The sequence below is a fragment of the Psittacula echo genome, assembly GCF_963264785.1.
Source record: "Psittacula echo genome assembly, chromosome: 23".
Classification (NCBI taxonomy): domain Eukaryota; kingdom Metazoa; phylum Chordata; class Aves; order Psittaciformes; family Psittacidae; genus Psittacula; species Psittacula echo.
In genome coordinates, this window is record NC_137748.1 from 4,438,018 (window position 1) to 4,457,486 (window position 19,469).

At 60.3% G+C, this 19,469-nt stretch overlaps 3 protein-coding genes and 1 pseudogene across 7 annotated transcripts; 2 read left to right on the forward strand and 2 right to left on the reverse strand.

Annotated features, from left to right (window-relative positions):
* The first annotated feature begins 1,186 nt into the window (after positions 1-1,186).
* On the forward strand, positions 1,187-4,025 carry LOC308229326 (amine oxidase [copper-containing] 3 pseudogene; annotated as a pseudogene). Its single transcript has 2 exons — positions 1,187-3,121; positions 3,449-4,025. The product of its transcript is annotated as an amine oxidase [copper-containing] 3 pseudogene (transcript).
* A 3,096-nt stretch (positions 4,026-7,121) lies between these two features.
* G6PC1 (glucose-6-phosphatase catalytic subunit 1) lies at positions 7,122-10,636 on the forward strand (the record flags this gene model as incomplete). Its single annotated transcript, XM_080633618.1, has 5 exons — positions 7,122-7,351; positions 7,960-8,069; positions 9,319-9,427; positions 9,557-9,672; positions 10,125-10,636. 5 exons carry the CDS (start codon positions 7,122-7,124, stop codon positions 10,634-10,636), a joined length of 1,077 nt encoding a protein of 358 aa, XP_080489744.1.
* Positions 10,637-12,890: 2,254 nt separating this feature from the next.
* On the reverse strand, positions 12,891-17,243 carry LOC308229577 (alanyl-tRNA editing protein Aarsd1-like). 3 transcript variants are annotated; one of them, XM_080633639.1, is made up of 12 exons: positions 17,199-17,243; positions 17,001-17,123; positions 16,772-16,931; positions 16,501-16,558; positions 16,007-16,163; positions 15,802-15,918; positions 15,000-15,130; positions 14,763-14,829; positions 14,512-14,603; positions 13,977-14,031; positions 13,262-13,356; positions 12,891-13,104 (listed from the first exon to the last, which is right to left on the reverse strand). In XM_080633639.1, the coding sequence occupies exons 1-12, from the start codon at positions 17,235-17,237 to the stop codon at positions 12,969-12,971; spliced, it is 1,230 nt and encodes a 409-aa protein (XP_080489765.1). In that variant the 5' UTR covers positions 17,238-17,243; the 3' UTR covers positions 12,891-12,968. The 3 variants fall into 3 exon arrangements, with proteins under 3 accessions (XP_080489765.1, XP_080489764.1, XP_080489766.1); XM_080633638.1 differs by having other exon boundaries at positions 17,001-17,243; XM_080633640.1 differs by having other exon boundaries at positions 13,064-13,104; positions 13,255-13,356; positions 17,001-17,243.
* A 53-nt stretch (positions 17,244-17,296) lies between these two features.
* On the reverse strand, positions 17,297-19,370 carry PTGES3L (prostaglandin E synthase 3 like). 2 transcript variants are annotated; one of them, XM_080633642.1, is made up of 6 exons: positions 18,919-19,370; positions 18,727-18,793; positions 18,332-18,430; positions 17,893-17,982; positions 17,745-17,798; positions 17,297-17,588 (listed from the first exon to the last, which is right to left on the reverse strand). In XM_080633642.1, exons 1-6 carry the CDS (start codon positions 19,257-19,259, stop codon positions 17,577-17,579), a joined length of 663 nt encoding a protein of 220 aa, XP_080489768.1. In that variant the 5' UTR covers positions 19,260-19,370; the 3' UTR covers positions 17,297-17,576. The 2 variants fall into 2 exon arrangements, with proteins under 2 accessions (XP_080489768.1, XP_080489767.1); XM_080633641.1 differs by having other exon boundaries at positions 17,297-17,798.
* Positions 19,371-19,469: the final 99 nt, after the last annotated feature.

Here is a 19,469-nt window from a genome sequence, read left to right on the forward strand (position 1 = left end):
TGGAACGACTTCACTTTTTACCATTGCTTTAAGATAGTGCTCTGTAAAGGGGCAGCATGATCTTCCTGGCATGGTGCCGTATGGGAGGTCTATGTGAGCTCTGTTACTTGCTGAATTTGAGTCTGTTGCAGAGGGAAAGCGAGGAGAAAACCCTGTTCCTCTGCTGTAGAAGCAAGCGCTGTGTAGTGCCTGTCTCAGGTTAAGAGAATGAAAAAGGTTCTGGTCCAGTGCTCTCTTCAAGTGTCTCGTTCTTATGGCGTACAGCAGCATCTGCTGCAGGGATGCTGCAGGGTCTCTGCTGTGTTTCCTTAACCCACAGACCAGGCTCCGGGTTCCGGGCATGGGGTGGTCCAGGGATGGGCTCAGGGAGGAAGCCTGGGACAGAGTCAGGACCCTCTTGGGCTGCAGGTTCTGAGCTCTTGCTGTGGGGTGCAGAGCGGACCATTGCAGGGATGGATCTCATGGGTCCCTCTATGCAAACCACACAGACTTCAGCCACCACAGAATGCCCAGTGCAAGCCTCTGCCATTTGCCAGAGTGCTGGGTGGGTTCTGGAGCCCTCATCCCCCTCCTCACAGCCCTATCTATGCCAGGACAAACCCCTGCATCAGGAGGCGCCTTTGGGGAGACCAGCCACTGTCCTCTCCCTCCTTCCCAGCTGCAGGACCACTCATGGGGGGGCTGTCAGCAGTGTGAGATGCTGCAGTGTCTGCACAGGCTGTGGAGGTGCTACTGATGATGGTGGGGCCACGGTGCTGTGCTCAGCGCTGCTCTGCACAGAGAAGCATCATCCTTGTGGTCCCCATTGTTGGCCTGGCTGCTTGTGTCTGCAGGGTTAAGAGAAGGAAGTGCAGGGAGATAGATTTATTTCCCCCAAGTGATTGGGTCTGTTCTGTCCAAGGTCTGCAGTGGGACAAGGGGAGGAGGACAGATGCAGAAGCATTAAGTGTGCTTAAAATTATGACCCACTGGGGGAAGCAGAGGAAAGTTGCCTTTTATGGTCCCCAGGAAATCCTGGGCACGTCTGAGAACATCCCCGATGCGCAGCCCAAGGGGCTGTTCCCTGTTGAGAGACTGGGGGATAAAACACAAACCCGACCAAACCCAGCCCCTTCTGGTCACTGGGAAGGTTCTGCAGCTGCAGACTCCCTGTGCCAGACCGCGGGAGCGCTGAGCCTCAGCAGCCATGAACGTGAGAACCGCGCTCGTGCTCCTCGCTCTGGCTTTAGCCACCATATTCGCGCTGGTCTGCGTGCTGCTGACCAGGGGCAGGGCCCCCAGCTTCTGCCCGCACCAGCCCCCAGTGCAGGAGGACCCCGACGGCAGCCAGAGCCTGGTCTTTGCGGACCTGACCCCCGCGGAGCTGGCACAAGTGGTGCGGTACCTGCAGGGACACCTCGGGCTGCGGCTGGTGGACGCCGCGCGGGCCAAGCCCTCCGACAACTGCATCGCCTCCGTGGACCTGCAGGTCCCGGCCAAGGCAGAGGCGCTGCGGTTCCTGGACGGGGCAGGGGCTCGTCCCCCCCGCGAGGCGCTGGCTGTGCTGTACTTTGGGGACCAGGCAGACCCCAACGTCACCGAGTACGTGGTGGGGCCGCTGCCGATGCCGGTGTATCACCGGGACGTGACGGTGCGCAGGTACGGGGGGAAGGTGCCGTACCACTGCAGACCTGTTACCGGTAAGGAGTACATGGATATCAATGCCCTCATCCTGCGGGAGCTGCGAAAGGCTCCGCACTTCCTCGCTGTGTGCTGTGAGTCTGATGGGACCGACCTGATCACCCTCATGACGGCCCCGCATGGCTTCAAGTCCGGCGACCGCACGACCTGGTTTGTTCTCTTCCATAGCGTGCCTGGTTCTGGCTACTATCTCTTGCCAGTGGGGCTGGAGGTGCTGGTGGACAATGGGGATCTCGATGTCTCCCTCTGGCAGCTGCGCCGCATCTTCTATAACGGGCACTACTTTGCCAGCATGGGAGATCTGGAGGAAGCGTTTGTGGCCAACTCGCTGGAGGTTGTCAGGGTCCAGAAGCCTCAGGATGAATCAGTGCTGGGCTCAATGAGGCCTCGGCACCAGCCCAGCTCCCCGGGTCCGCTGCATTATGAGCCCCAGGGTCCCCGCTACAGTGTCATGGACAGCTGCATCACCTTCCAGGGCTGGAGCATCACCTTCGGCATGAGCCCCAGCTCTGGCCCGCGCTTCTTTGACATCGGGTACCGCAGGGAGAGGATTGTCTATGAGCTGAGCCTCCAGGAAGTCTTAGCCCTGTATGGCTCCAACTGCCCCGGGGGCATGTCGACCCACTACCTCGATGGGAGCTTTGGCATCGGCAGGTTTGCCTACGAGCTCGTCCGGGGCCTCGACTGCCCCTACACCATGACCTATGTGGACCGGCACTACCTGGTGGAGTCAGATACCCCTAAAACCAACCAAAACTCCCTGTGTATTTTTGAGCACGATGCTGCTCTCCCCCTGCGGCGCCACTTCTCTGACTCACAGTTCTTGTACTACGGGGGGGCTGCGGAAAACCATGCTGGTCATCCGCGCCATCTCCACTCTCATCAACTACGACTACGTCTGGGACTTCATGTTCCACAGCAGCGGGGCCGTGGAGGTCCGGGTGCACGCCACCGGCTACATCAGCACCTCCTTCCTCCACGGCCAAGGCACTGACTACGGCAGCAGGGTTGGGCCCCACACGCTGGGGACGATGCACCTCCACCACATACACTACAAGGTGGACCTGGATGTCGATGGCAGGTCTGGGTGCCTTTGTGTGTGGCTGCCATTCACTGTGGGCCGCGGTCCTGAGGGTTTTCCCTGCTGTTTCACAGGGCAGCTGAACTCCCTGGAGACCCAGGACATGGGGTACAAGCTCATGAAAGAACCCTGGAGCATGCAGGACAACATTGAGCGGCTGTACGTCCGCAGGAAAAGGCTGAAGAGGGAGGATGAGGGGGCGTTCCCGCTCTGTGCCCCCATGCCCCGTTACCTCTCCTTTGCCAGCCCCAATTCCAATAAGTGGGGGCATCCGCGCAGCTACCGGATCCAGACCACCAGCTTCGCTGGGGAGCACCTTCCCACCAGCAGCCCCATGGAGCGAGCCATCAGCTGGGGCAGGTGGGTTCAGGGTTGGACACCGGGTCCCTCCATTCCTGGCCGGTGCTGGGCTGCAGGGACGGGGTAAACACCAAACGCAGTTTTCGGCTCTGAAAATCCCTGGAAAAGCTGCTCAACGACATCTGTTTGCAGCAGTTCACAGGCATGAATCTGACCCTAGATAAGATTAATTTAGAGCACTTGCATGTGCCAGCCCCTTCTTTTCCCTCCCTGACGCAGGGCCAGAGCCGGTGCCTCGGCACACACCAGGGATGCGCTCAGCCCCTGTGCGCCCCCAGGCGGTGGTGCCCGGCATCGCACGGATGAGCCCCTCTGCTCCCTGTGCAGGTACCAATTGGCCGTCACCCGCCGGAAGGAGGAGGAGCCCAGCAGCACCAGCAACTACAACCAGAACGAGCCCTGGACGCCCACCGTTGCCTTCGCTGACTTCATCAACAACGAGACCATCACCAACGAGGTGATCACAACACGGTGAGCGTGGGGAATGGCGTCGGCTTTTTCCTGAGGCCCTACAACTACTTCGATCAGGATTCCTCGGTGGACTCACCCGACGGCTTCTACTTCAGCAGCAAGCAGGACCCCGGGACGTGCGGAGCCAACCCTCTCGCCTGTCCACCCCCAGCCTGTGCCCCCCATCTGCCCTCCTTCCAATACGGGGGGTTCCTCAACCTCAGCCTGGTCCCACTGCCTGGTGCACTCTGATGGGGAAGGGGCTGCTGCTGCTCAGCCCCTTGGTGTGTGGGGTCCTTGGAGGGGCTCTGGTGCCACGCCAGGACTGCCCTCCCTGTGTCCGGGATGCTGCATGCTCAGAGTGAGCTCAGTTCTCGTTTCAGCCCCACAGCACTGCCAAAGGGGCTCACAGCCTCTAAAGGACAGCCCCAAGGAGTGACCGTTCATAGACCGCATCCAGGATGCCACCCAAAATGCTGTGGGTGCCCTCCTCTTTCAGGACCAGAGCTCCTGCTGCTCCCCAGGGTAGGTCACTGCACACAGGGTGATGGTGCTGGCCAGGGCTGGGCACTGCACAAAGCTGCAGCTCCCCTTGGAGCCGTGGTCCATGCTGAGGCTTTGCCCAGCCACCATGGAGCCAGCAGCTCCGGGATGCCCAAATCATCCACCCCGGCCCCGTGGATGTGCAGCTCCAGGGCTGATGCTGAGCTGCGGCTGCTGCAGCGGCGCCAAGCTCTGGGGACAGGGACAGTGAGCTGAGAGCCTGCAGGACAAGGACCGTGGGACGGGCACTGCCTGAGCTGCGCTGCCCCGTGTCCACCCTTCCGCAATAAACAGGCACCTGGGTGCTTTTTCTGACCAAACCAATGTGTAGCTCATGGGTGCTGCTGCAGCTTCTGTGCCTGGAGGCCAGAGCCCAGCGCTGCTGCGGGCACTGGTGCCTGTAATGGGGGGTCTTGGCTCAGCTCTGGGGTGCTCGGGGGGTCCAAGGGCCATGGAGCAGCGCCTGGCACCAGCCGTGCTCTTGCACCCGGGGTGTTGGCTGGAGGTTCCTGCCGGGGAATATGGGACAAACAAGGGAGTTAATGTGTAACGGCCGGTCCGAGGTGCATCAATCGGCTCTGGCCTTGGCTGCTGCCCAGTGTGCTCAGCCCCTGCCGGCACAGGGACCCTTGCTCCTGCACCCCCACCGAATTCCACACCGTCCGAAGCTCATCCTCACTCTACCAGCCTGGGCTGGGGACACTGAGGAGCTTGGCAAGGGCCGCTCAGCTCCAGCCTCATGCAGCTGCAGATGCCAAGTGCTGGCCAGTGTGTCCCTGGGGGCATGGCGGGCATCCATCCCCTCTGCCCCCTCACTGTGGGAGCTGGGTCTGCCCAGGGCCAAGCTGTGATGGCTTGAGCAGCCCTGAGCATCCCCTTGGAGCCGGCCTGGCTCGCTGCAGTGCAGGGAAGGGCATTGTGCAGCTCAGGGCACGGCTCAGCACGAGGCCCCCGGGTGTCCTGGGCTGACAGCGGGTGGAGCGTGGTGGAGCACGCGGGATGCTCCCTGCTGCAGCTCCCTGCCTGCCACTGCGTGCCCACGTGCTTGCGGTGCTGCCTGGACTCTGCCCGCACGCTGACGCAGGCAGGACCGGGCAGTCCCAAGCTGCGGCGACCCAGCTCGCTCCCTGCTGCTGCCCACGGGCTGGGAATGTTCTGGATGGAGCAGTGGCTCCATGTGCAGCACAGTGCATTAGAGCTCCCACATGCACAGCATCGCCTGTAGCTGTAGCCAGTGCCTTGGGAAGCGTGCGGACACCGTGTCCTCAGCTCTGCGTGCTGAGCCTGATCCCAAGCTGGCTGTGCACAGAGCCCAGCACGGGAATAAAGCACCCGCAGCCTGGCCCTGCTCCTCCCATGGGAAAGCTGGAGCCAGTTTGAGGCCAGGGATCTACCTGGAGAGCAGGGCACTGGGAAGCAGCACACACAGCCTTGATTGGTGCTGGACCGTGGGGAGGACATGGCCTCTCCCTGCCATGGCCCCAGTTTTCCTGCAGGGATTCTTTCCAAGGGGCTGGGACTTGCTAATCCCCATCCCCCAGCACCTTTTGCCCCCGTTTTCCGCTGTGAAATCTCCCAGGGAGAATTTATTGCTGACTGTTTCAAAACGGTCTTGATGCGGAAGCCAAGCCTGCCGCATTCCTTCGCGCCGGCCAGAGCCGTGCTGGGTTGAAGACCCCGGAAAGAGCTGTTGGGGAATTTGTTTTGCAAGAGTTAATTCCACTTCTGTGCAACCTTCAGCTTCGTTGGGGTTTTGTGCCTGTATCCCAGGCAGGGAGGTTTGCAGTGGTTTTGCCTGCTTAGTCCCTGTGGCTCCCTGGGCTCTGTGCATTCAAGGGAGCAGGATGCTGCCCGCAGCAGCGCAGAGCCTGGGCACGACCTCTGCCTGCTCCTTGCCATGGCAGACAGCACATGGGCAGCGGTTCAAGGATCTTGACCTGAACTTTCTCGAGGAGGGGAGATAAGTGATGTATTTTCACTGGCTGCTAATCATTAACGCCTCTTGCCTGTCCTGCAAGCACGGGCAGCCGCCTCTTTCACTGCAGGAGGCTCTGCTGGGGCACCCCGTGCATGGTGCTGCCATGGGGCTGTGTGTCCGTGCCCAGCAGGGTTCTCTGGCCAGGCTGATGCTGTGTGCTCAGGCTCCTGAAACAGCTCCGTGTTCTTGGTTCCCTGCCGCTTCCTGGGGATGCTGCTCCCCAGGGTGATGAAGCTGCGGTGCCAGCACCGCAGCACCGGCGGGATGAGTGATGTGTTCAGCTCCATCCCTGCAGGCAGGGCAGTTGTGCAGGAGAGGGTTAACCCAGAGGACCTGTGCTGGCAGGAATGCCTTCCCTCGTTTGCGGGTTAAGGACCCTTCTTTGCACCCTGTAACCCCACACCAGAGACCAGAACAATGTCACTGGCAGCCAGGAGCTCCCCATGGCTTGGAAAGTTTCCATGACATTCAGCCAGCCTGGCGTGCCAGCAAGGTGGCTCTTCATCAGCTGGAGGCACCCGGCCTTCCACTTCACACACGACCCAGTTCCCGCTCCTGGGCATCCCTGCAATGCTCTGGTGGTGCTGGGGTGATGCAAAGGGATGGGGAACGCGTCACAGCTCTGCAGCGCTCTTCACACAGGGCACAGGCACCTGCATCTCCTCCTTGACACCAGCGAACGCTGCGGTTCAGTGGGAGCAGCTGAGCTGGGTGTCAGGAAGTGCAGGAGCCGCAGGATCCCCGGGTGAGGCAGTCACCAGCGCGCTGCGGGGAGGGCACGGTGTGGGAAGGGGTTAAGGTGCTGGTGCCGGAGCACCCCGCGCTCCACGCGCCCTGAAGCCTGTTTTTACGTAAGCTGTTCCAAACATGTTTGTAACAACCCCTCGGTGATGCACCTTTGGCAAAAGTGGTTTTGGGTCCAAAGATCAGCGCTGGGACAAGCAACCTGCCCGCAGCAAACACGACCCTGCGCGGTATAAAACCCCGGCGGCGCGGTGCAGCGCGGGACAGCCTGAGCCACGCAGGAGGATGGAGTCCAGCATGAACCTCCTGCACGACGCGGGCATCCAGGCGACGCACTGGCTGCAGGAGCACTTCCATGGCTCCCAGGACTTGTTCCTCTTCATCTCCTTTGCTGCCGACCTCAGGAACGCTTTCTTTGTCCTCTTCCCTATCTGCTTCCACTCCAACGAGTCCGTGGGCATCAGGCTCATCTGGGTGGCTGTGATCGGTGACTGGCTCAACCTCGTCTTCAAGTGGTGAGTGGCCCCGTGCCACAGCTCCCTCCATGTGTGCTGGCACAGCTGGAGCAGCGAGGGCCAGATGTGCACCCTCAGCCTTGACACGGGTGTAAACCAGACAAAAGAGGGCATGTCCCAGCCTGGCAGTGGGCTGTGGTACCCAGGGCTGCCATCCCTGCAGCAGCCTTTCAGCATCCCAAGGTTCTGGGGCTGCACCCCGTGTCCCTGCAGCAGAACCCAGTTCTGTGCCTTCCTGCAGCTCAAATCCCCCTGGATGCCCACGCTTGTCTGCAGGTGTGACAGGGATGGGTGGCCTCTGCCTCTGATGCCACCACAAGACGGTTGCTCTTGGCCTGAAAAAGACTGAAGGGGAGCAGACACCACTCTTCTTTCTCAGCTTGTTGACTTGCTCTTCCCTTTCAAGGGCCAGGGATGGGGAAAGCACAGGCGGCCTTTGCTATTGGGACCAAGCAATCAGCTGGACGTTGTTTGTGTCTGTTGGGCATCCTGGACCATTCCATGGGTCCTTTGCCTCTTCCAGCTCCCAGGCCAGAGTGGAACCCGCAGCAGTGACACCAGCTCTGCTGCCTAGGACCCCTACAGCCCCTGTTCTTCTTTCTCTGCAGGATCCTCTTTGGGGAAAGACCATACTGGTGGGTCCATGAGACGGATTATTACAGCAGTGCCTCTGCCCCAGACATCCAGCAGTTCCCACTCACCTGCGAGACCGGCCCTGGTGAGTCCCTGGAAGGGACAGTGGGTGCTTACCTGGGGCCCTGCACATGCAGCCTATGGGGAGGGAGGTGGTGGCACAGCCATGGCTGTGGCTGCTGCCCCCTGTAACTCTGCCTGGCTCCCAGGAGAGAGCTGATACCGCTGCTGGCGGAGGCAGGACAGCCCCTGCACAGAGCAGACCTTGACCCCAGTGCAGACGTGGCGGCTCAGCACCAACTCCTGTCTGTGCTCAGCTGCAGCCCTGTGCCAGGACCATGCTTGGCTGCAGCCCTGTGCCAGGACCATGCTTGGCTGCAGCCTTGTGCCAGGGCGGTGCTCTGCTGCAGCTCTGTGCCAGGGCCGTGCTCAGCTGCAGCCCTGTGCCAGGGCCATGCTCAGCTGCAGCCCTGTGCCAGGGCCGTGCTCTGCTGCAGCTCTGTGCCAGGGCCGTGCTCAGCTGCAGCCCTGTGCCAGGGCCATGCTCAGCTGCAGCCCTGTGCCAGGGCCGTGCTCAGCTGCAGCTCTGTGCCAGGACCATGCTTGGCTGCAGCCCTGTGCCAGGGCCGTGCTCAGCTGCAGCCTTGTGCCAGGGCCATGCTCAGCTGCAGCCCTGTGCCAGGACCATGCTCAGCTGCAGCTCTGTGCCAGGGCCGTGCTCAGCTGCAGCTCTGTGCCAGGGCCGTGCTCAGCTGCAGCCCTGTGCCAGGGCCGTGCTCAGCTGCAGCCCTGTGCCAGGACCATGCTTGGCTGCAGCCCTGTGCCAGGGCGGTGCTCAGCTGCAGCTCTGTGCCAGGGCCATGCTTGGCTGCAGCCTTGTGCCAGGACCATGCTCAGCTGCAGCCTTGTGCCAGGACCATGCTCAGCTGCAGCCCTGTGCCAGGACCATGCTCAGCTGCAGCTCTGTGCCAGGACCATGCTCAGCTGCAGCCTTGTGCCAGGACCATGCTCAGCTGCAGCCTTGTGCCAGGACCATGCTTGGCTGCAGCCTTGTGCCAGGACCATGCTTGGCTGCAGCCCTGTGCCAGGACCATGCTTGGCTGCAGCCCTGTGCCAGGACCATGCTCAGCTGCAGCCCTGTGCCAGGACCATGCTCGGCTGCAGCCCTGTGCCAGGGCCGTGCTCTCCTCCAGCCCCAGGCACTGGCAGCCGCTCGGTGGGGAAGGAGCTTTCCCAGCTCCAGAGGAGCAGCCGCAGGGAGCCTGGCGCTGGGCACCACGCAGTCAGTGCCACTCTATGGGGGGGGTCTGATGTGGGGCTCTCTTCTCACTCAGGGAGCCCCTCTGGCCACGCCATGGGCGCAGCAGGCGTGTATTATGTCATGGTGACGGCCCTGCTCTCCGCTGCCATGGGGAAGGAGCAGTTGAAGACACTCAAATACTGGTGAGCTGTGGGCTGCAAGTACCTGTGGTGGGATGGGGCTGCTCCAGAGCCAGCAGGGCACAGGGCTGGGGGTGGACCTGGGCAGTGTAAGTCAGCTCTGGGACTGACACGGGTGCCTGCCCCTTGCAGGGTGCTGTGGACGGTGCTGTGGATGGGGTTCTGGGCAGTCCAGGTCTGTGTCTGCCTGTCCCGAGTCTTCATTGCTGCCCACTTTCCCCACCAGGTCATCGCAGGGGTCATCTCAGGTGAGCGCATCTGACCCCCATCCCCTTCCCCACAGCACCTGCAGCACTGGTCAGGAAGGGTGCCTGAGAGATGCATGTGAGGTGTCGATGAGAAGCTGCCTCTGTGGCTTTGCCCTCCTCCTCATGGGCAGGATGCCCTTCAGGCCGTGCCTTTGTCCCTGCCCTGTCTGAGGCAGGAGTCCCAGTGGGGCAGGCAGGGCACTGCTGGGCTCTGAGGGACCACAAACCTGGCCCAAGACATGGGCTTGGGTGTGAAAGGGCCATTACTGTGTGAGGGACAGAGCCAGGCTCCGTGAGCAGCAGTGGCTGCCTGGGGAGGGAGCACGGTGTGGGAGCACTGGGGAGCCCCAGCAACATGTCCCCCGCTCAGCTCCAGCACCCTGAGGAGCAGGGATGGAGCAGGGATCCCTCACTGATCGGCGCTGCCTCCTCTCCCGCTTTCTTACCGGCAGGGATGGCCGTGGCCAAGAGCTTCCAGCACGTCCGCTGCATCTACCACGCCAGCCTCCGCCGCTACGTGGGCATCACCTTCTTCCTCTTCAGCTTCGCCCTGGGCTTCTACCTGCTGCTGCGGGCGGTCGGCGTGGACCTGCTCTGGACACTGGAAAAGGCACAGAAGTGGTGCAAGCGCCCTGAGTGGGTCCACATCGACACCACCCCCTTCGCCAGCCTCCTCCGTAACCTGGGCATCCTCTTTGGGCTGGGGCTGGCCCTCAACTCCCACATGTACCTGGAGAGCTGCCGGGGGAAGCAGGGCCAGCGGCTGCCGTTCCGCCTGGGCTGCGCTGCTGCCTCCCTCCTCATCCTGCACCTCTTTGATGCCTTCAAGCTGCCCTCCCACATGCAGCTGCTGTTCTATGTCCTCTCGTTCTGCAAGAGCGCAGCGGTGCCGCTGGCCACTGTCGGCCTCGTCCCTTACTGCATCTCCCAGCTTCTGGCCACACGGGACAAGAAGGCTGCCTAGGAATGGCCCTGCAGGTAACGGTGTGCCCGGGCTCTGGGCTCGGGGGCAGTCACAGACCATGGGTGCACCCAGCACTGTTTGCTCCCCTCTAAACCTGCACAGACTGCGGACAGGGAAGGTGCTGCCGGGCGGCTCCTGCATGGACCCATAGTGCTGGTCACGGTGTAGGCTCCGGTGGTCTATGGCCAGCCGATGGCTCAGCGAGCCCCACGCTCCCAAGGGCTCTTGTGCTGCCCTCCTCGCACCCAGGACCTGGTGCAGTGTGGGGACAAGGCTGTGCTCCCCTGCTGCTCATGGGACCACGCCACCTCCATGCTGCAGGGCTGGAGATGGCACCACCGGGAGCAGGGTGCTCGCCCATGGGTGCTCAGGGGCTGCTGGCGGGGCGGCTGTTACAGGAACAGGCAGACACTGTGATTTGGAGACAAAGCGCTGGCTTGCGGGAGCCCCCCCAGCCCTGTGGTGCTCAGTGCTGTGTGAAGCGGCTCGGGGTACACGTATGCATGTGTGTGTACACATACGGGATGCGTATCTGTGCACACACGTATCTGGGGGCAAGAGGTGTTTTATTAAAGCTGAAGGTGTGTTTAGCTGCTGTGTTTGCCCACATTGCTGGCCGGTGAGCTGGGACGGGTGACTGGCTCCAGGGCACAGGGATGCGGTGGGACTGATGTTGGTGTTGACAGGATTAAACCACTGGGAAAGGCAGTGCTGGGCTTCCCCGGTCCTCACTGCTGTTCACCCCTCGGGTGCAGTCAGATGCAGGCAGCCCAGCGGGAGGGGATGAGCTGCTTTTTGTGCTGTTTATCCAGGGTGTCTGGGTACAGGCACAGGGACGCGCTTGTGTCACCTCACTGCTTACGGAAACAAGCACAGCTCTGGGACCGAGCGGCTCAGTTGGGGCTGTGCTGAGCCCCAGGGCTGTGGGGCAGGGCTGGGGAGTCAGTGCTGGCTCAGCCCCTGGATACTGTACATGCAGTATCTCCCCCAAAGCACCAGCTCTTGCAGCATTTACCCTATACCCAGCCGTAAGCATCAACAGTGCTCTCCGCTGTGGCCCCTTTCCCCTGCCCAGATCTTGCAATGCCTTTGGGAGATGGTGTCCAGCAGAGCCCTGGTACCACCCGTGGTCTTGCTGTGGCTTGGAACAGCCTTCACTGCACATGGCTGATGTGTGGAGGCTTTGCAGCCCTTGCCAGGCCCTCCGACGGGAGCCCTCTGCCAAAACACCAGGAGCCACCAGGCGAGAGAGCACCCTCCTTCTGACCCGATGGCAAATCAGCAGAACCCACACCAAAACCCATCACAGCGTCACAGAACAGTGTGGGTTGGAAGGGACCTTAAAGCTCCTCCAGTTCCAACCCCTGTCACGGGCAGGGACCCCTTCCACTAGAGCAGCTTGCTCCAAGCCCCTGTGTCCAACCTGGCCTTGAGCACTGCCAGGGATGGGGCAGCCACAGCTTCTCTGGGCACCCTGGGCCAGCGCCTCAGCACCCTCACAGGGAAGAGCTTCTGCCTAAGAGCTCAGCTCAGTCTCCCCTCTGGCAGGTTCAAGCCATTCCCCTTGGCCTGTCCCTACAGGCCCTTGTCCCAAGCCCCTCTCCAGGTTTCCTGTAGCCCCTTTAGGCACTGGAGCTGCTCTAAGGTCTCCCCTTCAGGAGCCTTCTCTTCTCTAGGCTGACACAGCCCAGCTCTCTCAGCCTGGCTCCATAGTGGAGGTGCTCCAGCCCTTAAGAGTATCAGGAAGAGGCGTCTATCCTGTGCTCATCATAGATAAGCCTCCTTAGGATAGAGATTTCTTTTATTTCTCTATTTATTACCAGCATCTGGACCAAACCTGCCATTTCCTGCAAGAGGGGGGGAAATTCCCCATTTACTGAGCCCGCTTTTTCACGCTCTGACTCCACGGCGCCCCTTAGGCCCCGCAGCTGAGATTGCAGCAGGTCCAGGACCCAGCCTGGCAGAAAGGCAAGCCCAGGGGGCCGGGGGAGCAGCTTTGCCAGATCCCAAGGGAGTTTACACCTGCATTAGCCCGAGAAACTTGTGAGGTTCAAAAATGGACCTGTAACAACTGCACCCCAGCAAGGGAAAGGTTTGTCTCTGCGCGGCCAGGTGTGAGCTGGGAACATGCACCTTTTCCCTAGGAACCGACAGATCCCTCACAGCAAAGCGTGGAGGGCAGATCCCCTTCCCCAGCCTTCCATGTGTGCCGAACCAGCTTACACAGAGCACAGGAACACCAGCTGCTGGGCTGATGTCTTTATTCTCCGGGAGAGAAGGTGGTGGAGCTCATGCAAAGCAGGGAAGAACAGCCCTGCTTTGAGAACCGTTCTTACGCTTCAGGGCTCCCACTGCTGGTGAATTCCTGGAGCAGAGCTTCCACTTCTCCTCGCCGACTCATCTTGGTGGCCTTGCCCTGAAAGCGGCCTCGCTTCCCAGCTCCTTTGCCCCCCAGCAGCTCTGCCACCCTGCAGTAACAGCAGCACAGGCTCCTTCACGCTTGCAAAGAGAGTGGCCTGGCCCAACCCGCTCCAGAGAGCAAACACGGATCCGCGCCTCAATGCTGCTGCTCAGGCTGCAACATCAGATTCTTACTCATTTTAAGGAGCCCACAGAACATGTTACCTGGGACCTAACTTCTCAACTGCTTCAACTGGTCCAGCTAGAAGAAAGAGTCCTGCTTCTTTGTCATCTCCCACAGTCAGGAACAGCAGGGTTTCCTGTGGACAGAGAGATGGATCTTGCTCCAGAATACCCAGTGCCCTCCTTGTCTGGAGGAGGACTGAGGCGCTGGCCACAAGACCCATCCATGCATGCCAATAATTCAGGAGTCTGTGTGCATTACTGAGGCAGAGACTCAAGTTGAAGGAAGTAAAATGGAGGGAGTTTCTTAACCTTAAGCTCAATCATACATTGTGAGGGACAGAACAGGTATGGGGGTATCCAAGTTCAAAGGATACAGTTGGCAGTTGGACTGGATGATCACTGTAGATCCCTTCCAACTGCAGCAGTCTATCCTATTCCCTTCCAACTGCAATAGTCTATTCTATCCCCTTCCAACTGCAATATTCCATCCTATCCTGTTCCAGTAAGGTTCTGTGCAGCTCTCTGGGCACAGGCTCTTCTACAGTGCTCTGCATTTTCCCTGTTGTATTTCCTGACTGTTGAGGATTCCCCTGCAGACCCAGGCTGATGGGGACAACAACCTCAGCTAAGTTTTGGAAGGAAACACACCTTGCTTGGGACTATGGGACAAACAGAAGCCCTGTCAGCCCCTGCCTCAGCTATAGCTTGAATGAAAGAGCCCATGGGGTCAGGTGAGTCTCCATCAGTCACTTACCTCTGTCCCAATCTCATTAGCGATGATGTTCATAAACTCAGAGTCACCCTCTTTCCTGTAGGGATGGGTAAAAAAAAACACTGCAGAAAGAAGCAAAAATCCCCTCTATAGAGTCCAAAATATCAAGCAGAAACCAAAGGTCTGATCAGGCCTGGGGTTTTGGCCTCTTGCTGTTAGGATGGAGACCAGGGGTTTTCTGTATATCTAAACCCGCCTTGTGCATTCCTATGGATGTATGAGGAATTATTTGTGTTTATCTCTAAGAAATAGAGCCCTTCAGTTGTATTTGAAAATATCAATGGCAGAGAGCAACCAGACACAGTTATTTCTTAGCTATAGAAGCAGAAGAACTCAATGACTGAATTACTAACACATTCCTTCAATGACACAACTGAGGCAGTTTAATCCTCTATTCACCTTGTTTATATTCTTCCTTGAGAAACAAGCCTGAAAAGGTGTCAGAGAGATGCAACTGCCATAACATGTGTAAGATACCATGATGCCATTTCCCCCTTTTCCCTGAACTCCTCTATACCTGTGTAGCACAAAGAGCTGACTTGGAACAGGCTTGCTCTTGAAGTCCCGGGCTATCAGAACAGCCATGTCTCTAAGCAGGTTCAAGTTATTCTGCAAGAAAAGCAAACAAACTGTGCTGCAGAGGGAGAAATCACGAACCCTCTGCTGTGTTCCCAGAGGCCGGAGCAGTTTTCCTAACATCCACAAGCCAATTCCCAGTTAGGACTAAAGCTTGGCTCTACAGGAAGCCTTTCTCAGCCACCCTTGTACCTTCTGCAGCAGTTTCACTGAGCTCTGCAGTCTTTTCACAGCCTCTACATGCTCACCTGGTCCATTTCTGAAAGAACAAGGAGAACTGGGATCACTGTTCTGGAGGGCAAGGAAAGGGTTTCTTAAAGGAGCAAGGTAACACTATAAAAAGCACCATGTAGACATTTGCTGAGGCTTATGTGCTATTTGTCAGAAGGAATTGTAAAGATGAAGTAACAGAAGTGGAAAGGGTATTACTTGAGCAGTGAAGTCAGAGTCTTCTCAGTACTGTGACTTTGTTCAAGTGACTTCAGCACTCTGTTTCCTGCCAGGAAAACCAAGTTGGTTTTGTTCTTTTTCCCTTTTTCTGTGCCGAGGAGTTTAATAACCTTAAAAAGAAAATCACCCCGGTCAGAAAAGAACAGCATTTTCCTTATACTCACACAGGTGGCCAGTTCCTACCAGGTTATGCTTTGCTGTGAGTATTGACTCTCTGCCAATGATTAAAATCAACCATAAGGTCACCATACAAAAAACCCCAAAGGATGGTGGTAGAGTGGAATGAGCACGATTTGCTCATCCTGGGTTGCACTCTGCAGTGCACCTGGAGGTCTCTGGTGGGATATAGACTCCCCCAAAAGACTGAAAAGACAGAAACACTTAAAAGCAGCTCTAGAGTTTTCTCTCCACCTCCCTGCAGAGGATTTCTCTCTCATTCATGACAAGCACTCAAAAATATCAGTGCTTTAAGCAGAGAGAACAAATGGCTGCAACCCAGCATGGCACTGCCACGCTGGCAATCCAGCACATGCCCTCGCAGAGCACTGGCAGTTCAGATAATACCATTGCTGCAGGTGAGGACTGAGTTCTGCTATGAAGAAAGGACCAGGAGGGGCCTTTCCTGCATTCATCTGGGTGAGTGGATGCAGACTGCGCCCTGGGCATGGTGCTGCTGGGCTCACCCAGCACAGGGCTCCTGCTACCCCCTCTACCACTGGGGCAATGCCAATAGACTGTGGATCTCAGGGACTTCCAAATGCTCCCGAGAGTAGCTCAGCACCTGCAGGTCACTCAGGTTGGAGACGTGGGTCCCACAGCACATGTTGGAGTCTATGCCTTCAATGTCAATAACTCGCACTGGCCCCACGTGGTCATCTGGCAAACCACGGCTTCTCACCTAGCAGGAGGACATTGGCACCATGGTGGCATCCATGATGTGGTTATCTCGGCCCCACAGATATCACCAGTTCTCTCCCACCACTCACTGTTTCAATGTCAGGGTCACCTGCAGCCAGTTCCCTCACTGTCACAGGTACTCTCTCCCTGATTTTCTCATTCACACTCCTCTCCAGGGCCTCTATTTGCTCCGCTGTCATGGAGGGGGTGTCCAGCTCAATGATGCTTCGTTGGCGGCCCAGTTCCCTGCACCAGTGAACATCTGCTGCTGTAGTAAAGACCTGCCGGCAGGTTCCTCTGGGCAGCATTAAGCACCATCCCACTGCTGGAAATGTGACTGAAACAAGTGTTCCCCCCTCTCTGTTACTTACAGAACACACTGTGCATATCAAACACCCAGCGACAGAGCAAATGCTTTGCACAGCTTCTCCCCATCTCAGTCACCTCTCCCAGGCCTTCTGAGCCCAAGTGAAATGCCCCCGGGGAAACTGATATATTCATGCTCAGCTCCTCACAGCCCAGCATGGTGGCACACGCTAAACAAGGTGAGACTGGGGGCAAAAGGAGCCTTTTCCCTGCTCACCAAGAAGTTGTCTTGAATCCAAACATCTGGTCCGCGATGGCAGTGATGAGGTGCTGCCCTGCAAGAGATGCACAAGCCACAGCTTTGAGCACCACCGGCCCCAGGAGCAGGAGAAAGCGCGCTTCAAACCAGGCCGAACGTTTCCTTCCCGACCCGTTTACAGCGCAAGGGGAGCCCGGGACGGGCAGAGCTGCCCGGCTGCCCCCTCCCCTGGCCGGGCTCCGAGCTGAGCACTGCCCGCCGCAGCGGGGAGGCGTTACCGGGCACGCACCCGAATGTTGTTGCATGTGGTCGAAGCGGCGCTCCCAATCCAGCGACAGCAGCACCTCGGCTCCCGGCTCCAGCGCCGCCTGCACGAAGTGGACGGCCTCGGGGCCCCGCCGCGTCACCCGCAGCACCGGCACATCGCCGATGAACCCGCGGTCATCCGGCTGCGGACGCGGGCATCAGCGCCGCCGCCACGGCCCCGGTCCCCCCGCCCGGCCCAGCCCGGCCCCTACCTGCCCGCCGCCCTCGGGGAAGAGGATGGTGTCCTCCAGCACCACCTGGAACCCGCGCACCGGCTCCCCGCCGCCCTCGGGCCGCAGCTCCGCCGCCCGGCACGACACCACCCTGGTGGCGAACTGCAACGGGGCCGCTGGCTCCGTGAGGGCCCGCGCCTGCCCCACAGCCCCGACCCGCCCCAGGCCCGCCGCTACCTGCCGGGCCCAGCTGTCCCGCTGGCACTGGAACACCATCGCCGCGGCCGGGACACAACGGGGCTGGCGGCAACGGCGGCTGCGCAGGGACACGGGGCTGGCGGTCGCGGGTAGGCGGCGCCTGCGGGGTGCGCGCTCCCGACGCCGCTGAGTCTCGGGGGCGGTACACGAGGGGCGGACGGCAAACGGCGGCGGCGGTAGCTCACGTTTATTGTAACCGCAAGGGGAGGCCGCACGGCTCCCGCCGCCATGGGTCGGGGTCCGCCGCGCTCAGCGGTGGCGCGGCTCTGCTTCCCCGAGAGCCCTGCCTGCACTGCTCGGGGGTGCGCGCTGCCGGCGCAGCGGGAGGTCTCCTGCGGCGTGCCCGGGTCCTGAGCTTCAGAGCTCGTCCTGCGGGAGGGAGGAGCGAGGCGCCAGGGAAGCAGCAGCCCCCAGCACCGGTTGGGCAGCGCCGGGAGCGTGTCCCCGGTGGGCTCCGGGTCGGGCTGCCCGAGCAGAGCCTTGAGCCGCTGCTGGGACCATGGCAGGCTCGTGGGCAGCACTTACATCCAGGTCATCCATGGCGGGGGGGGGGCCTTTGTCCGTCACCTTCTCCAGGAGCTGGGTGGGAAACCAGCGGCAGTGGGCACCCTGAACACCCAGCTCCTCATCCCCATCACCCACAGATGCCCCGGAACCCCGTGGGCCGGCTCACCTCTGCATACTCCTCCATCATGGCCCTCTCCAACTCCTCATCCCCTTCCCAGTCTCGCCAGTTGTCAAAGTCCACGGAGAGCCAGGCTGGCTGCGGGCAGAGGGAGCATGCCCTGAGGGAGGGGCCCTGGCAGCTCCCCCTCACAGCCTGGGGGTTGCTCTGTGGGGCTGCTGCTGCACGGGGTGGGGTGGGGAAGGGCAGGAAGGGGAGCGTGCCCTCCTGACTCTGCCTGCATTGAGGGAAGGGGGTTCCGTGTCCTTCCTGCAGGGCAGAGCTCTGTGGACTGATGGCACCTGTGAGGTTGAGCTCCCTTTGGGGTCCCTGTGTGGGACCTTCGGTTTCTGTCCCAGGGCAGATTGGTCCCCAGGAGCCACAAGGTGCTGCGTGGGGACAGCGCAAGCACCGAGGCTGGTCCTGGCACACCAGGCACCACACGCACCTTGATGTTCTCCTTGGTGATGCGAGGCCAGGCCACTTTCTCCTTCCATTTTCTCATAAAGCATGTGATAGAGCGGTCAGAGCGCTTCTCCCGCGAGTCCTGCCAAGACACTGGGGATGCCTCACTCCTGTCTGTAATCCACTGCAGCCACGCACAGGATTAAACTCAGCCACATGCAGGCTGTGGGGGGACACAGAACCACAGACAGGTTTTCTGGCCCAAGGCAGCACCGTGAGTGCCATGCCCAGGCTCAAGGCTCCCGGGTTGGTGCTCACACCACTCAGGCTTTTGGGGAACGGGCAGGACTCAACGATAAGTGGCATTGCTCAAGGTTGGGTTTAACTCTGAGCCTAATGCAAGCTGTCCGAGAAGAGTTTCCTGGCGGGAAGCCTCACCTTGGAGTTGACCCTGGCGTACAGGTCGATCTCATTGTAGAACTCTACGCCGTCTGCATTTTTGCAACTGCCAAAACACCGTAACAGCCTGGCTTAGGGGAGTGAGGGCAGACGGGCCCTGCCCCTTCAGAGCCCCCCTGCGTCCGCACCACCCCGCGCCAAGGGACACATCCCCGGTACAGGGCAGCTCACCTGAACACCAGCCGCTGCTCCTCAATGACCACCTTCACATCCCTGCTGTCCTCGACGCAGAACTCCAGGTACACGTACCGCGGGCGGTCGTACCATAGCGTCTTTGCGGGTTGCCTTGGCAAAGAGCAGAGCAGCGGCTGCTTCCATGGTGCCCACCAGGCACCGGCTGGGGATCGGGGCAAGGAAGGCGCCCCAGACACACGCGCTTTGCCCACCACGAGGTGGGCGCCGGGCCGGGCAGTGGCCGCTGGCCCGCAGCGCTCCGCTCTCACGCCGCACACGGGCAGCAGCGGGGCCCACCGGCCCCTGCCCTCGCTCTTCACTGCCGTTCGCGGCGCCATTCCCCCCCTGCCCAGGGCTGAGGGTCGAGCCCGGTGGTGCCTCGGGCTACGAGCCCTGGGTGGGTGCCCGACAGCGCTATCGAGTACTGCCCGTCCCGTCCCGTCCCGTCCCCACGGGCCGCACGCACCTCGCCATGGCCGGGCCGGCTCCGCCCCGCGCTATTTCGGGCCGGGGACGCGGCTGTCGCGGGGCCGGCGGCGGGGGCCGGG

Coding starts and splice junctions, on each gene's coding strand:
- LOC308229577 (XM_080633638.1), bottom strand. CDS start 17,237: ATGGTGTTCCAGTGCCAGCGGGACAGCTGGGCCCGGCAGGTAGCGGCG. Junction 15,131..15,801: donor CCAACCTGAGTGACCTGCAG/GTGCTGAGCTAC, acceptor TTTCTTTTTAAG/GTTATTAAACTCCTCGGCAC. Junction 13,357..13,976: donor CTAATGAGATTGGGACAGAG/GTAAGTGACTGA, acceptor CTCTGTCCACAG/GAAACCCTGCTGTTCCTGAC.
- PTGES3L (XM_080633641.1), bottom strand. CDS start 19,259: ATGGCGCCGCGAACGGCAGTGAAGAGCGAGGGCAGGGGCCGGTGGGCC. Junction 18,794..18,918: donor GAGCAGCGGCTGGTGTTCAG/GTGAGCTGCCCT, acceptor GTGTTTTGGCAG/TTGCAAAAATGCAGACGGCG. Junction 17,983..18,331: donor TCACCAAGGAGAACATCAAG/GTGCGTGTGGTG, acceptor CTCTGCCCGCAG/CCAGCCTGGCTCTCCGTGGA.